This window comes from Heterocephalus glaber, unplaced genomic scaffold (assembly GCF_053883595.1).
Source record: "Heterocephalus glaber isolate CG9 unplaced genomic scaffold, H.glaber_assembly_v1.0 deba00001463, whole genome shotgun sequence".
In the NCBI taxonomy this organism is placed as follows: Eukaryota; Metazoa; Chordata; class Mammalia; order Rodentia; family Bathyergidae; genus Heterocephalus; species Heterocephalus glaber.
Window position 1 is genome coordinate 13,243,279 of NW_028258310.1, and position 17,813 is coordinate 13,261,091.

Consider the following 17,813-nt stretch of genomic DNA (forward strand, 5'->3'; position numbering starts at 1 on the left):
TCATTGCTAAGACAAAGTTAAAGGAGGAAAGCTTTATTTTATTTAATTTTATTTATTTTCTTTTTCTTTTTTTTTCTGGTACTGGGGACTGACCTCAGGATCCTGCACTTGCGAGGCAGGTGCAGTACCATTACGCTCAGTCCCTGGCCCAGGAAAGCTTTATTTTAGCTCACAGTTTGTAGAGGTTTTAGTACATAGTTAGCTGGTTCCAAGGAAGGGCAGCATGGCAGAGGGGCATGGCATGGCAGGCAGAAAGCAGAAAGACTTCCTTCTTCTTTCTCTTTTTATTCCATCCTATTGGTTGGTGCCACCCACACCCAGGATATGTCTTCCCCTTAAGTAGATCTGTCATCCACATCCAGAACTATGCTAACCCAATCTGTGACTAATCTAGTATCACACACCCATGATTGAGCCACCTCCCCAAAGTGCCATCTATGAGCACATGAGGCTTTGGGGGGAATCTAGATATAAGCCATAACATTATTCTCCATAGCTATGAAGAAATTAAGGCCAAAGGTAGTAAGTTGTAAATTTCCCCCAAAGTCTCATAGAGGCCAAAAAGCAAATTTTTGAATACTAAGTTAGCATTCTGCTTCCACTGCACAACAGGGAGTGATGGCCTGGGATGTAAAGGACCCTGTTCTAGAGGCACTGGCTAGGAGTTTAAGATATGTGTAACTACCTTGAAGAGGCAGGGCACTGAACACAGGCAACTGAAAGGAAATCATTATTCCAATGATGCTTTCAATTATAACAGAAAACTCCTCTATCAAAATATTTGGAACAGTAAACGGACTACTATATCTCCTTTACTTCTGTGAATATCTACTAAGCACCTACTGTGTGCTAGATATGCTAGGCATTCTAGGCATTGAAGATTCAGTTATGAAAAAGGTAGATAATAGACAATAGAAATAAGTAGAATATAAAATAAGAGATTGTAAATGCAATAGAGAAAAATAAAGCAATAGAGGGTATAGGGGTATGGCGTTTTTCTTTAGAAAGGATGGTTAAGACTTTATGCAAAATATTCCATTTGAGCAACGATCTGAAGAAGACAAGAGATCAAGTCATGTGATATCTGAGGAGAATTCCAGATAGAGGGAACAGCCCTGAGCCAAGAGTTTGTCACGTATGCTCAAGGACTGGACTTGAGGCCAGCGAGGCTGTGATTGGGTGAGCAAAGGGAGAAGTTGTGAAAGATGGATGCAGGAATATGATGACTGAAAAGGAGCATCTTATAAATCACTCCAAAGATTTAGACATCTGCCCAAATGATACAGCCACTGGTTATATAAAGCTCTTTCTAGCAGCAGATAAATAGTAGATTGTACAGGGGCAATGTCAGAAGCAGGGAGCCCCATTAAGAGGTTTTTGCTGTGATCAAGTTTTGTTATTTTCACGTAAGTTCTGAGGCAGGGAACAGCCAGAGCTGATAAATTTCCTAGCTGAGCACAGCATGGAAGATCCATATCCTTTCCAGCTCCCAGCCTTGCTGACCTTGAAATGTCAGCTTCATCCTGAGACAACTGTGCCACCTCTGGGCATCACATTCACACAGAACCAACAATAGTCAATGAAAGGACATTATACTTTCTTTTTATTTTTTAATTTAATTTTTTTTTTCGGACTGGGGATTGAACTCGGGTCCTTGCTCTTGCGCAGCAGGCAGTGAAACCACTGAGCTAAATCCCTCGCTATACTTTCTTTTTAAAGCAAGGAACCTTTTCAATTTTATTTTGATTCCCCCTTGGCCATAATTGGAGTCATCTGCCTACTTCTAAGCCAACCACTGGAAAGGACTATGGGACTAGCCTAAGTGGTTTGCATAAATAGACCTGTATCTGGATTTGGCATAGGACCATCATCCCCTGAGCAAAGGATACCATGACACAATATTTGAAGGTAGCCCAACAGTAGTGTGACGTACAGGAAGAGGCAAATGTAGCTTAATCATTTCGGTTGCTACCATTGGGCAAAGGTACATAGGTCATTAGCTTCTTTTTAGAACTCTTGGCTCAGGAAACTCTAAATGCCAAGTTTCTCTAGGATGACTTGTCTTGAACTTTTGCTGTGAGGTATATGAGGAGATTATCTGCCTTTCTTTGAAATGTTACTAATTAAGTAGGCTCAGCATTATCTCACTTATTGCCAGTGTTATTTGTTAATGGGATTCAAAAGCCAAGAATAAATAATTAAGCACATGGACACTGTGGGGTGGTTCCCGTGTTTGTGTTCAAGATTCCAAATACAGTCACCTTTTCCTTCAAGATGTCTATTTTTAATCCATTAAGTAATATTGAGAAAGAGAGAGAGAGAGAGACAGAGACAGAGAGACAGAGAGACAGAAGGAGAGAGACAGAAACAGAAACAGAGAAGAGACAGAGACAGAAAGAGTTAAGTTTATACGAGTATAGTTAGAGGTAAAACACTGAATTTCATTCATCTGTTTATTCAATAAATATAGACTTGATGGTAGATGTTGGTAACACAGTAGCACCTGAAATAGCTAGTCTCTGGTGTTCGTGGAGTTTGCATTCTGGTGGGGGAGATAAACAATAGAAAATGAATCTTACAGAGACACAGATGAACATGTGTTGCCAAGAATACACAGCATGATGTACAGGAGTGGGTAGGAGCAGGGTTAGGGGCTATTGCATTAGATGATCGTTCTGTGAAGATGAATTTTTAGTTTAATTTTTACTATGCATGGTAGTCCCATAATTTTGCCAGCTGATTTTAAAGACATTACTATATATTGTTTCAGGAGTGATTCCTCTTTTTGCAATGTAAAGCAGACTTTCCCCAAATTAAATATAAGTCATTTCTCAGTATGTGCGTCTCACTCTGCACAATCAATCAAACATACAGGTAATTTCAGTATTGACAGATCCATATAAATGATATTCAGGAAGAAATGATTTCTGAATACTGATATTAAGCATCTATTTTCCAAGGAAAACTATTAGCAATTTTAACAACTTACCATTCACACACTTCAGAATTTACCTTCTTGTTCTTTTTCAGTGATTTATGTAAAGTGCAGCTCATTATCAGATATACCTGTTTTTAAGTAATTTATAGTTTGCTGAAGCCAAGCTGTCTTTTAAAAATATTGTTATTTAATAGCAACTAAAACTCATTTGAGAAACTAAAATTGAAAAAAATTCATAAATTTTATTTTTAAAAAGCAACTTAGACATTGCTTTTTAATTAGTTGAATCTCTTTATGCATAAAGTAATCATCTGTATTCCTAATGGAAATTTGAGAACATTGGACAAATTTTTACCATAATTAAGAGCGTGAACTATGGACAGATGTCTGGGCTTGAATACCAGTAGGACCAATGTTACTTTGAATAGATTCCATGTCCTTATTTGGAGTTAATTTCACTTTCCCTTTCTGTAAAATGGGAAAATAGTCTTATCTCCTTCTGAGGCTTGTCTTGAGGAGCAAATAAAATAATCCACAAAAAACAGAAAATGTTACCTGTGATGGTGATGAAAATATGGACTTCAAGAAAATAAAAAGAACCTGTCACCCTAATACCCAGACCATCATAGTCATACCTTGGTACTCAACTGCCTTGAAATGCATCAGATATGAAACTCAATGCATTTCAATGCAAAAAAATTTTTCCCAGTGCTAGTCATTTATTTGATACTCACTACCCTTTCTAGCCAAAACAGTTTGTTGGTACTCATCCTTTGGGGTCCTCATTGTGCTTCTAGGAACCAATTAATAAGGAGTACTGTGTTACCACTGTATTTGGTTTTAATGTTTAGTATTTGGTAAGTTCATTAAATTTGCTTCTAAATAAGTTTTAAAAATAGCCATTAGAACTACATCTTTACTAAAAGGATCATATACCTGGCTGCAAACAAAAGCAAACTCCATCTTTGGGAAACACCTGTAAGGGATTCTAGGCAAATGTTCTACTGACATGGTGTCAAAGGAGCTGAAGAAAAATTATAAATAGCTAGTAGTTCTGCATCACCAGCAAACATTGGGGAATTTTTTTTTTCTGGTACCCAGGATCGAACTCAGGACCTTGTGCTTGCCAGGCAGGCGCAGCACAACTGAGCTATATCCCCGGCCCTAATTGGTTCATCTTATGCCTAAGCAAAGTAGTATTTTACCACATGATGTTAATAAGCAAATGAGTATGTGATTTGAACACTTAAGATTCATAGCATATTGGAGTTTGAAGGAAATCAGATCATTTCTACTCTTCCCATTTTATAGATGGAGGATCTGTGGTATAGAGAGGAATAAAGACACAACCAAGCCTGTATGTTTATATTTCCACATATTCACTTACTATTTCCACCACTCAGCTTCTCCTGTGACCTTTCAGGTTACATTGCCTTTCTGATATCCTTTTCAATTAAAAATAATGGAATACTATTCACCCTTTAAAAAGAAAGAAAGCTTGAAGCAATGAACAGAATGATGGATTTCAAGGGCTTGAGGTTAAAGGATTGGGGTTAGTTAAAGGGTTGGTTAAAGGATACAAAATTTTAGTTAGACAACAGGAATAAGTTCAAGAGATCAATTGTATAATATGGTGATTAGAATTAATAACAGTTTATTGTATATTGGAAAATTTCTGAGAGGATAGATTTTAAGTGTTTCACTACAAATAAATATGTGTAAATAATACCTATCTTCTCAATTTAGCCATTCTACAGTGGATGCAAGCTTCAGATCATCATGTTGTATGCCATAAATATGTAGTATTTTATTGATTTTAAAAATGCTTCTATGGTCCTTAATCTCCTGGCCACGAAACAATATGAAGGAGAGTTTTCTGACTCCATTGTATCAGCCAGTTGTTGTCTTTTACCTAGGTGTTGATTAGATACACAAATATGAAAGAAAGGGAAGCCACAAATCTCTAAGGGCCCAGTGTGGTCTTTCAGCAGAATGTGAGGTTACTGTCATCAGTGGCACAGCTCAGGGCTATCTATCTGGCTTCAAATGAAGCCCAGCTCTCTAGGAATCTCCTCTGAAGTGTCCCTTGTAAACCACTGACATTTCTTTACTTCTTATGTACAGGGGAAACTTAATAGTAGGGGGAAAACTCATGACTAGGAATGGTTTTCCAAAAGCCACAGAAAGGCATTAGGACAGTGCCAAGTCTATTCTGTTCACCTAATACAGTGTGTGGCATTTACTGATAACTTAGGAAACCTAACATGGAAGAAAACTTGTAGCCCACCCTTAGCATGTACAACATCCCAGGAACCAGGCTCTTGGTGTGTCCAGTACTTTCTAAGATCGATACCAAGGCAGTGAAAAGGTAGAGGCTCCAAAATTCCTCACCCAGGTTTGCATCCAATCCCTGTAACTCTAAGTATCTCTCTGTGACTCTGTTTCCTTACCTGTAACATAGGAACAGTAATTGAAGCTACTTAGAGGACCTTGTGCAGATTAAATAAGGTAATGTATTTGAAATATTTAGAGCACGGGATGGGATATAGTTAGCATTCTGTAAATGCCTGATCCCTCATTTTGTTTTGTTTTGTTTTGTTTTGTTTTTGGTACCGGGGATCGAATTTGGGACCTTGCGCTTGCAAGGCAGGCAACAGAACAACTGAGCTAAATCCCTGGTCCCTGATCCCTCATTCTTAATAGTAATACCTATTTAATCACTCTACTAGAGCTGTAAAGGAGATTTTCTAATACTGATATTTTGGCTAAGGAAATTGAGCTGCAAAGAATGTAAATGATTGCATATTTCCTTTAAAACTATCATCCTTAATTTGGGAAACCTATGATTTAAACCTAGAGGGCAAACACAATTAATTAATTATGGCTATGTATGGGAGTTAAGAGATCAGGCTGCTGATCATGGCTATATGTGGGAGTCAGGCTGCTGTGTTTGGGTCCAGGCTCTGTTATCCTGTGTGTCCTTGAGCAGGTTATTCTGAGTCTTGATTTCCTGAGAAGAAGAGATCATATCTCAGAGTGAGGTCACAAGCTTCAAATGAATTAATGCTTATCAGCATTTAGCTCAGGGGCCAGCAACACCCTCAAAACATTCTTTCATTTTGTGGCTGGCAGCTGTGGCTCCAGTCAGCTCCAGTTACTTCCTCCAAAAGCCAACCCAAACACCTGAGGCTCATCCTGGGCTCTGCTTTCTTAGCTTTCCTTGACATGCATACTTGTCTGTTCTATCACTGTCCCTTGTCATACTTCCTTCTAAACAGTCTCTCAAATCCCTCATCTTCTCTCCATTTCCACTGTCACCATTCTAGTTTAGATGCCACCTTCTTGTCTTTGAACACGGGAGCAGCCGCTGTGGTTTGTCCCCACTCTCTCGTCTTGGTCACCTCTAGTCTGTTCTTCACACCACACCTAGAGGAATATTTCTGGTGTGCACATGTCACTTGCCTCCTAAAATTCCCAATAGAGTTCATGTTCTTAAGATCTCCCCAGTCTCACTTCAAGCCTCTTCAAGTACTCTCTGCTTCTTATTTCCTCCAGTGCTCTATTCCCTCATTTCTAGTACTATACACATGCTGACTCCTTTGACAAAAATGCTTTTATCCTCTCTTTCCCTGGAAATCCTCTGGTCAGCTCTCAGCTTTGGTTTTAGTTTCCCTAGTAAGTCTTCCCTAACCCTGAATTCTGAGCTTGGTTGTCATTCTCGGAGGACCTGGATGTTATCCATCATATACTTGCCAAATGCATTATAATTTTCTTGCTCCTTATATGATGGCTCTATTGGACCATACTGTCCATGGAGGCCTGGCCATATCTATCTTGATTACCATAGTCACTTGCTTATGTGCAGCTACAACTTATGTAAGTATTTCTGGTGTTCAGAACAATGTCTGGCACATAGTAGTGCTGAACAAATATTTTTTGCATAAGTAAAAGCATGAATGAATGGATACCATCTTTCCAATCACCAAGAAAGATTAATAAGACAGGAGATTGTAAGAAAATTCCTCCTAGTGGAAAGAATAACATTTCTTACTGCTAAGTTCAACTTCTTGACAATGTACTTGACTGATGGATTTCCTTCAAATTTAAATGATTTATTGTAGAACAAAGATGACATTTTTCAGTGTACCAGCATCAGAGGTGGTGAAAGAGCCAAGTTAGAGCAAATGGCAAAAACCTTATATTTTTAAAGTTTCAAAACTCTTTTACAAATATTATTTCATAAAATTTATACAACACCCTTCTGGGAAAGTGAAGTAAAGAAAAACTAAAGTATAGCCAATTAGTGTCAGATCATAGTGCTCCATGTTATTTGCCCACCTTATGGTGCCTTATGTGCAATAAATTTGGTTATTAGCACAGCCCAGATCTCAAAGCCCATATCAACATAAAGCAGTGATTCTCAATCTAGGCTGGGGGAGGGAAATGTTTCTGAGCCTCCTGTCTTATTGGTCTTCCTTGCTTATTGGAAAACTGGTATTCACTTATTCACTCATCTGTCTACTCAATAAATATTTATTAAACACTACTCTATTCCAGGGGATATTTACCAAATTAGAAAACACTTTTGATGGTCATAACTAGAGTAGGGATACTACTAGCATCTAATGGATGGAGGGCAGCAAGAGTGCTAAGCATCCTACATGCACAGGACAGCTCTCTCCCCATGCACACGGCAATTTTCTGACCCCATGTCCACAGTGCTGAGGCTGTAAACAGTGCTGTGAAGCAAAACTCATTCACTTGAATGACAGGGAAACCAAAGTGTGTAAATCTCTTCAGACGGAGGAAGACTTGTGAGGATGTACCCTCTGTGAAGGCACAAAGTTTGAATTCAGATAAAAAGTACTCTTTTGCAGAACTCTTCTGGAGGAGGAATGGGCAGTGTGACACACCCGGGGAGGGGAGGTCTTGCTCTTTACTTGAAGAACAATAACTAAAACATTTTCCCCTTTGTGGCCTCTCAAAAGATTTACTATTATGGCTTCTCAGAATCAAAGGGAAAATTGTGTTAAAGTGTTTTCTAGGAAAGACCTTAAAGCTGATCACTCAGATACCTTTTCTGTACCTCTAAAGGGTGGCCTTCAGGTCAGAAAACTAAGATTTTTGCCACTTGGACTGACATGTAGAGTTGTCTTAAAGTCCTTTAATCTTCTCATCTGTCCCAAAAGAAATATGTTGCTTACTCCTTGGGGATAATCAAAGACCAAATAGATACCACAGTCAGAGAAGTATTTTTGAGATATTATTATATCAGCTATATCAGCATAGTGGTGCCTCTTCATATTATTCATTATTTAATTAAGATGTGAAGATGTGCAAGAAGGAAGTAGACAGGAGAATTCCTTTTGAGAAACTGGAAATACATTCTGGAATTATTCTGCAAGACTATCTTCTTGGGAAGGTTTGGAAGTGTTGCGTATACTGAATAACTGGTCTATTTGTATTGTACCTAGCTTGAACAAAGGAGGCTGAAGTCCATTATTTTCAAATGAGAGCTGATTCATGCAGACCTCAAACGCAGCAGTTGGAATCTGTGTTACATGTTTAAAATGTTTTATAAGTCCATTAATTTAGAGTAATTGGAAAAGGTGAAGTTGAGTTGTTTTAGTCAAACTATTGCTCTTACTATTACCTCACCAGAATGTTCTTCCCATTTATAGCTCCACACAAATTCTCCCTGCAATATGCCAATTAGGTGGGGGAATTTTCTACTCAGTGTTTTATCTGTTACTCATCTTATGGTTTTTTAATAATTTGTAATATATTCATTTCTATTACCCAATTTCTTGCTTCCATGCTTGTTACCCCCCTTTACATTCCGTGCCTTACACATTCACCTACCCCAGGCACTATGTCCTGCGGACAGTGTGTATACTGAGTGCTAGTGGCATTGATGCGGAGGTGTGGATTTGGTTAGATTTCTCCAACGTGATTAACAGACCCTTTCATTCAAATAGATTAGAATACAAATTGATGAGTCCTGATCAAATGCTCACAGGTTCCCAATAAGTAGATACAGAAGTTTAATCTAATTCTTGGTGTTCTGTCCCATACTACATTGCAGGGTAGAGAATGCTGAGATCAGGTAACCCAGAGAGCGTCACAATAACCACAAACCCTGGGAGTAGGCATGAGTGAGAAGCCTGCACTAGAACCTTAGATCTTTCACTTGCTTGCAGTTTGCAAATTACCAAACCTCTTTGTGTAAATCCTGTCATCTACAGACAGATGAAATCATTCTATCTTTCTGTGTCTTCTAGAATGAAAAGAACCTAGTAAAAACTCAGATGAAGTCAGATTGGTGGCTGCTCTTATTACTACTATGTTTGTTACCTATTAAAATCAAATTATATTTCTAAGGCTTGTAATTATTTGCTCTGACATCTCTTTATAAATTAAGAGACACTATTTTTCTACTCTTTACAGGTACTGTGAGAATTTGTACTATATATAAAACTTGGTGGAAATATATGCTTTGTCTTATTATGCTTTTCCTTCTATAGTATTTTCATTGAGAGCCAAAACCTTTAGTTATAACCAACTGAGTTTTGTTTTTGCATTTGCTGAATGGTAGCATCTGTTCTCAACTGAGCCTGCCCTTCCTGGTGAAGCCCTCTCTAGGCTTACATTTAACTGCCCATCTCTCAGGAGCTGTCATTGTAAGCCAAGAGACCTGGCTAAAAACTGGTTTAGAGTGAGTAAAAAATGTGAATCAAGTCAATACTGACCACTCTGGGAGGCCGAGGGGATCCAGTGGGAGGACAAGACTATGACCTGTGGGCTCACACAGCTTATATGAAAGCAGGGAAGTAAACATTGTATTGGAAAAATTATTAAGTAGTTTATGAAATTAAGAGAGAACATTGCTGTGGAGCTAAGTTACAGCTATGGTTGGTGGATGAGAGAGCCAAACCCTTCCTTGGCCAGCAACTACACTCCTGTTTCCTCTCCTTATTCTACTTCACACCATCTGAAATATGCACCCTCATGGATGAAATGTTTACCGGTTCATTATCTATGTCACTCTTTGAGAATATCACCTCAGTGAACTAAACCCCAATATGTCCTTTGCTGCCTCCCCAACATGTACAAGCAGGCCTGTCATCTAACAGCTGCTGGAAAGACTGTACTTGTACGAACAAATGCATACATGAATGAGCCACAGAGAGGGCCCTCTTTTGTTCAGATCAGAATCTCCCCAGTTGTGGAATTCACATACTGGCTAGAGGGTGTGGCAAGTATGATGAAAATTGTCAATTTTTCCTTCTTCGGTTCAACTCAGTTCAGTCCAGTACACATTTATTGAACTCTTATTGTGTTCTAGGCAGTAAACCTTGAACTCAAGATGGATCAGAGAAAAGTCAAATTTCTACCCTCCTGGGAATTAGAGTTGGATACTTAATAGCAGTTATCAATTTAATTGAATAGCACTTACTTTGTGCGAGGCAAAATTGTAAGCAGTTCACTGAGTTGCCTCATTTAATGCTGACCAGTGATTTGTGATAAGGAATTATTAGTATACCTGATGAAGAAGGTAGATATTGCATCTGTGTTTTTTACTCCTGATTCCTTAGGATCTTGTCCAGTGCCTAACATAAATAGATGCTCAATAAATACATTCAATAATGAATGAGTGCTTTGAAAGGGGAGGGCATTATTAGAGAATCTATAGCAAGGGGATCAAACCTCAGTCCAAGATATTAAGAAACGTGTCCCTGAAGATGTGACATTTTATTTAAGATTTGAAGAATGAATAGGAATTTGACTTGAAAGTGAAAACACAGAAAGGCTCATTGTGACTGGTCTTAAATAAGCTTATTTTTTTCATGGGATTTAGGTTTCTCCTTAGCAAAATGAAAAGCTGTAATGATGAACCTTCCCCCAAAGGAAGTTATCAAAACATCCCAGGGGAGAATTATCGGGCAACTTTCCCACAAAGCTCAGGCTTCAGTGGAAGTGGGCAGGAGGAATAGCACCAGGAGTTGGGAGTCCAGGACCCCAAGGCAGGGCTGTGGCTGGGACTTCACAGGACAGGAGTACTGCTACAGTCTAAAGCAACTGCAAGCAGCCCATCCCAGAGCACAGCATCCAGGAAATTCTCGGTTAATTACTTTCTTTGCTGTTTGATATCAGAACCTGACATTTGGAAATCACATGTGGATTTCTTATCTCTGGACTGTGCTCAGTCAGACCCAGGAAGCTTCTCAGGCAGCACCTAAAATGGGTCACTTTTATCTTTCCCTCCTCCACATTCTCCTTTTTGCTTGTGCGCCCTCCCTCTAGGCCCTTCTGCCGTTGGTTTTGGGCTTTCCCTCTCCTTATAAAGACCCTATTCCTCTCCTGGTGACCTGCTCTTTTCTGTGATGACATTAGGAATATCAGAAGGTAGTTCCACGGACAGAGTGAATGACTACTTGCTATTGATTTGTTGTGTCTTTCAGTAAAATAATTAATTGGTTTTTAATAGGAGCCATTTGTAAATAATGCCTAAGGAAAAAATGTGAATCTCTAACATTGACCTTTGGGGCTTCATAATCTCAAGCAATTGTTTCAGACCCTCTTCTACCTCCAATAGCCCCAAGAAGCTGTATTAAAATAATTTATTAGTCCTTTTTTTTCTAGAATATGCACTTTTTTAGGCAACAGTGTTACCTTATAACCTATATCCCCATCATTTTGCCTAATGCCCAATAAATTATCTAGGTGGCAACAAATTACTGGATAAAAATGGTGAGGTATATGATTTAAGACAAGGATATTTGGAAAAGTGTCTTCATCAGTGCAAAACATGAAATTAAACACCTTACTCCAGAGGTTTTGGTTTGTCTTCTTTTGTTTGAGACAGGGTCTTGTTAAATTGAGACCCAATTGAGAAACAAGTTGTTTCGTTTGAGACAGGCTATCTTCTAACTTTGGATCCTCCTGCCTCAGCCTCCAGAGTAACAGGAAGTACTACAGGCATTCGCACCATACCCAGCAAAGTTCTCAAACTTGAAAGAAGTACTTCTTTATTTCTAGACTCTGAATCAGCTAGCCTGGGGGCTATGAGGTCTGCATTATTTTGCAAGTTCATCAGGTGATTGCAGTATGGAAACACTGGACCTCCTTTGGATAATGTATCTCATCCTCTCAGCCTGTTTTCTTCTCTGTAAAATGGGGCCATTGAGAGGATCAAACAGGAAAAAAAAGGTAGAAAAGTACACTGAAGCAATTCAAATGATGCAGTGCAGACCACCTGTCTAAGAGTCACCTGTCCAACGAAATTTCTTATTTGTTCTTTCTGCCTTTTGCCTGTTCTGCACATGAGTAGATGGGGTACATAGGCCTGACATTCAGTCAGTCTATTTAAATTTGGATCAGAGACAATGTCCTCAGTTAAGGTCAAAGGCATTCGTTGGTTTGGAAGAAACATCTGGGGCTTGGGTGCCAGCTCCATTTGTTCTTTTGGTTCTATGGGAAAAAATAAATAGTTCATTTTTTTCCTTTTGCATTTGCCTTGTTCATTGAGGATAATTATGAGCAACATCATCAGTTAGTATTTGTCCACCAGGAAATACTTTTTCAGGAATGCCTACTACTGACTGAGAAGATATTTCCTAGATGCCTTCTGCTTATCCAAGACAGTAATATACATAGAGCTTCTCTGCTCATGAATGCCTTTGCTTGAGTCATCTATTCCAGCTTTCTGATAAGCTCAAATTCACATCATTCATGCTGAGGATGCCTTTCCCCCAAAGATAAAATATCTTTCAAAACCTTTCACCTATAAACATTGGTTTATCCATTCATCCATTCACTTCCATAATATTTATTATCTACTTTGTGCCAGACACTGGGCTAAACTCTAGTTATACAAAGATGAAGTGGACATTGACCTCTCCTTCATGAAGTTTACAGTTTCATTGTTAGATAAGACAGGTAAGTAACTATAGTAATATACTGTGATTAAGAGCTGATATTACTATTATAAACAATAGCAATTAAACTTGGGAAACATTTACAGTGTTCTAAGAACTATGCTAAATGCTCTATAGCACTGGTGGCAAACCTATGGCACACGTTGTTGTGTTTTTCTTTTAAGACAAAAGATGTTAATATATGAGTTGTTTTTTTCTAAACTAAAACCTCTGTATTTAGGTTTCATTCTAGTGTTGGCACTTTTAATAAGTAAGTTGGTTTGGGGTTGCAGTTTGGAACTCAGGCTCTAAAAGGTTTGCCATCATTGCTCTATAGCAACCATCCTATTTTACTCTGAAACATTGAATGAGATTCTACTATTATCCTTACTAGTATGTGATTAGGCTTAGAGTTGCCCAAGATCACACAGTAAGTCAGTGTCAAGGGTAGGATTAAACCTTGCCTGTCTCACCCCAGGAACATCCTTCTTAACCACACATGCTCTTAGGTTGGTTTTTGGCCATAGGAGCTCAGAGAAAGCCAACAGAGACAAGTAACAACTTAGTTTATCAATTGCCTACAATGTGCTAGGTGTTTTATATTTATTGTCTCATTTCTTCCAAAAATACATGAGAAAAACCTTGCTATTGTTCCCACTTTATAGAGGCACACAGGTTTTAAAGTTTGGTTCATGCCTACCTGAATCACAGTGACTGGATTGGGAATCAAACTTGTGACAGAATGGTGCCATGACCCACACTCTTTCCGCTCTGCTTTGCTGCTGATGAGAGGTTAGATGTGAAGTATGTTCTACAAAGATCCGGATATGCTTTTCTATCCTGAGATCAAGATCAATTAGGTGTTGTTTAAGCAGCACTTTAGTTGGGATCCCCTAGCTCGCCAGGCTCCTCTGTGGAAGGAAGTTATAATTATCATGGGACTAAATGGTCTGGCTGTGCAGACGTTTATCTTCATGTCACAACAGTCCAAGTCAGAGAAGTAGCAGATTGGTGGGAGAGTCTATTTATATTATCATGCTTGGCCTTTATTATAATTACTTTGTGTCTTTTCTCTCCTGGGAAGACCAGCACATTTCCCAATTCCAAATTAAATATTTTTGTAAAATGGAGAGCCAATAAAAGCTTAAAAATTTCTATTAGATTTTTAAGGCCTGCTTTTATTTTTAAATCCTACTTTTTAAAATCCCACTCAAGGAAAGATTTGTTTTCTTTTGCAGACTATTTAAATCATTTCCTGGTATCTCTGAATGCGTCACAAAGGACTTTCGCCCTTTTCTCTTCATCATATATACAATGGTGTCTTTGACAGAATTTATAACTCCCAGACTGAAGCTCTGTGCCTGGGTCCAGCAGTGAGGTTTCCAACGTCACTTTATCTCATGGGCCAAAACCAACCCCCTTCCTGAATCACTTGTCTTTGGTGTCTTGTCCTTTAACAGCCCCCACCGCAACCTGGAAATCCCAATGAGAATTCTGGTAAAGTTGTGTCGTCTCTGGATCAGCTCACTTTGCCCATGTTTCACACGTCAGTGAAGCGCCTCTTCCCTTGGTCTGTCTCTTCCCTTGGGCTGTGGCTTTCTATCTGTACGGAGAGTAGCTCAGCACTGAGTCCTTGCCTCGGTGTCGGGGCTGGCACAGGGATAGCGTGGTGGTGCAGCACAGAATCTGTCTGTCTTAGCCCCGCCACCCACGCCCAGCCCAGCTTTTGGCTTGACCTAAGTGACGAATGGTCCTACTGTTTGGGCTTCAGTATGCAAAAAATAGAACTAAATCTACATTAAGTGAGGACAGAGACCCATTTCATCGCACTGTACTTTCATATTCCTGAGATCCATGGCTTTACGGGTGGCTCCTTTTAACAGCCATCTCCCTCCAGGGCCGAACACTATGCTGTCTTTGTTTCATGCGATCTTTCAGCTAAATAAGAGATGGTCACTTATCCTCACTGCTCCCATATCCTGCTGGATTTCCTTTGCTACAGAAAAACTGACCACACGGGAGAAGGTAGAGGTTTCAGGCAGAGCATTTCAGTGTGTTTACAGGCAGGACTGACTTACTCAGCAAATCCTGCTCGGAGGAGCTTCAGCCAATGAAGAGGCTATATCCTGGCTTGCTTGGGGGCTTCTGAGTTTGAGCTGCATGCAGAAATGTAAGGCAGTGCTTCCTGGCGCTGATGGCAAAATGGGAACCAGCTCCAGTTATTCCTCGGGCTTCCCAGCTTTGCAGATCTGTGCAAGAACCTACATAAACATACTGGTGATGTAGCCAGCTTCGAAGGCCGAGAGAATCCTTATGGATTCAGGAGACTGATTTTTTATTTAGAATTTTATTTTTTATTTGGAAGATGAAATGCTTCTCTCGTTACCTGCCTTACATCTTCAGACCTCCGAACACCATCCTCTCTTCCAGCTGCCACACGGAAGGTACAGACCAGAGAGGGAGAGTGTCTGGGTGGGTGGGACAAAGTGGGCTGGTGTCTGACTTCCCCCAGGTTCTGCTGATGCTGTTTTCTGTAGCTACTACATGACTGTCGTTCCTGGCAAAAGCTTGTGTCTGACAGACTAAGATCTGCTCCTAAAATCAGCCTCTCTTGTACAAGGAAAGAGAAGTATTTTCTGAAGAGCAAAATATATTGCAAAGGTGATCTCAGAGCTGACAGGAGATTAGAAAATAATTCAAAATATTCTGCCAGTTTTTCTTGTTCCATGTAACATGCAAACAAGTCATTGGAACTCGTACTAAGAAAAAAACAAGTCAGTAGGTTCTGCCACAGACATTTATCTGAGCTGTCTGTTTTGTCACTGTCTGTTTAATACCTTGGTACATGCCCAAGAAAGCAATTAGCAAAATAGAATTAGCTGCATACATGACTGTGGAGTGTTGGTTGTTAGATTGGTTCACTTAGAGTCCGTACTTGTGTTACACAGCAGTTAAGAAAAGAACACAGCTGACTTTCAGCACTTGATGGAAATGTGGTTTGTGGGGAGCTGAAGTTAATGCTTTGAAGGGAGGGTGAGGTGAGTCTTGTACACATTCTCCAGTTCCTGTTTGTCTCAGGGACTTCCTCTTCTGCCTTATAACCTGCCATGATATGCACATGTGTGTGTGCCTTCCGTGTGCACACATGTGTGCCTTGTAAACATTCTGGCAGCTCCTCTAACTAAGCAAGGCAAAATTCATCATTGCTCTAGTCAGTACTGTAGCTAGCTAGTTGTGCATTTTCTATATGTGATTTAGATCTGTGTGTTCCTTTAGATCTGACATATTCTTGAAAGAGAACTGGTTGAACATTTTTCAGCCTTAGGGACTGTCCTACAAGTGGTAGTGGATTAAAGAGGGCAGAGGATGGTGAAGCTAGCCACACTCTTCCAGAGCAGAGTGACCGGTCTGTTTGAAATTCCATCCCATTTCTCAGCCTCCGAGTAGAAACCTGGGATTGAAGACTGTATGTGTAAAGTGGGAGAGGCGTACATTATACCATCAGGGGATTTTTCAGTCAGCACCCCTAGGAAAAGGGGATAGACCTTTGAGATAAATCTTGAATTGAGACTGAATATGGCATTTTTTAATAAACATTGTATCACATAGATTTTATTTACAATTGCATGTTTCCCTTTAAAAATCATTGGTGGCTAAAGGAAATGACCCACTGGGAAATGCTTTTTGTTTTGGGGGGGGATTCCCTCTCATGGAGAGAAACCTAGTAAGTCCCTTTATACATTGAGGGAGGGGGAAAAAAGGAGGGGCCGGGATCAAAATCTCCAGACTTCCAGCTGTAGAAGACCTAAAGCCATATTAGGAAGCTGCCCATTTGGCTTTTGTGTTTCTGATTGGCTCCCCTATCTTCTCCCAGTTTAGACTTTGAAACCCAAACATTTCATATCTTCAGTTGCTATTTTGTACTTTAATCAAGCAAAATATCCTACATTATATGGACTTTTAAAAAATGTCACTACAAGAACTTTTTTTTTTTTGGTACTGGGAATTGAACTCGCGACCTTGCCCTTGCCAGGCAGGTGGCAGAACTGAGCTAAATCCCCAGCCCTAAAAGAACTTTTCTAAAACTGCTTTTTAAAGTCCAATTTAACATGTTGGTTCCATCAGAGTGGAAACCCCACTTTGTGTCAAAATAATTTCTGCATTACTCACTATCAACAGATTTAGGAATAGGAGTCAAGCAGACATGCACTGAAATTTGTTGTAAACCTAATAAAGACAATGGGTCAAGATAATAGCAGCTGTCAAACTCACCTCATGGCTGAGGCCCCTGGGGGATAGTGGATAAGAAGTGAGTTAGATACCAGCCAAGCAGGGCTCTATCACTTAATTGCTCTGTCTGGTTTCATCTGTAACATGGAAATCAAAAGACATCATTGATGTTGAGAATTAAACATGATAATTAAATAATGTTCTTCATAAACCTTAGCACATAACAGGTACTGTCTGTTTCTGAGTCCTATGTCCTAAATGTTTTTTTAGATACTCAAGTTTTCTTCCTTTTTTGCATTATCTAAACAACGTGTAGTTTCCTCTGAACAATGTATTACTAAAAACTAGTTATCTTACTAAAAGTTTGTCTGAGGATAAGAATGTGTAAATTTAGTCTGAGTTTGCTTTCCTTGTGTGTGTGTGTGTGTGTGTTTCTTTTTGTATTGTTAGCAATCATGTCACTGTGGACATGAGTCAATTCAAGCAAGCTACAGCTCTGAATTTTTAATTAATTATTTTATTTAATTAAAAAGTAAAGAGTAAACAATTTCTGAATTTCCCTGTGAAACTCAAGTAAATACAAATGACCCAAACAGTCTCCCTAAAAATAATTCTAGCACAACGTTAAGAGCTTCAGTAGTTCCTGGCTTCTTAGGGGGCAGAACCATCATACCTTGAAGACTTGGGTTGTCTTTGCTGCTTCCTTTGACATTGTTTTTAAACATAGG

The 17,813-nt window shown here is 39.4% G+C and overlaps 1 protein-coding gene across 8 annotated transcripts in view; it reads left to right on the plus strand.

Moving 5' to 3' along the window:
• The window catches only part of Ppp2r2b (protein phosphatase 2 regulatory subunit Bbeta), a 455,995-nt gene that overhangs the window by 16,275 nt on the left and 421,907 nt on the right, over positions 1–17,813 (plus strand). Inside the window, exon 1 of one of the 8 annotated variants that reach the window (XM_004854354.4) lies at positions 14,834–15,299. The exons of 4 other annotated variants lie outside the window; for them this stretch is intronic. In XM_004854354.4, the coding sequence (XP_004854411.1) occupies positions 15,221–15,299 (79 nt within the window). In that variant the 5' untranslated portion in view covers positions 14,834–15,220. Of the gene's footprint in view, positions 1–14,833; positions 15,300–17,813 lie in introns of those variants that run through there. 3 more of the 8 variants (XM_004854351.4, XM_087180446.1, XM_087180450.1) reach the window with 3 other exon arrangements.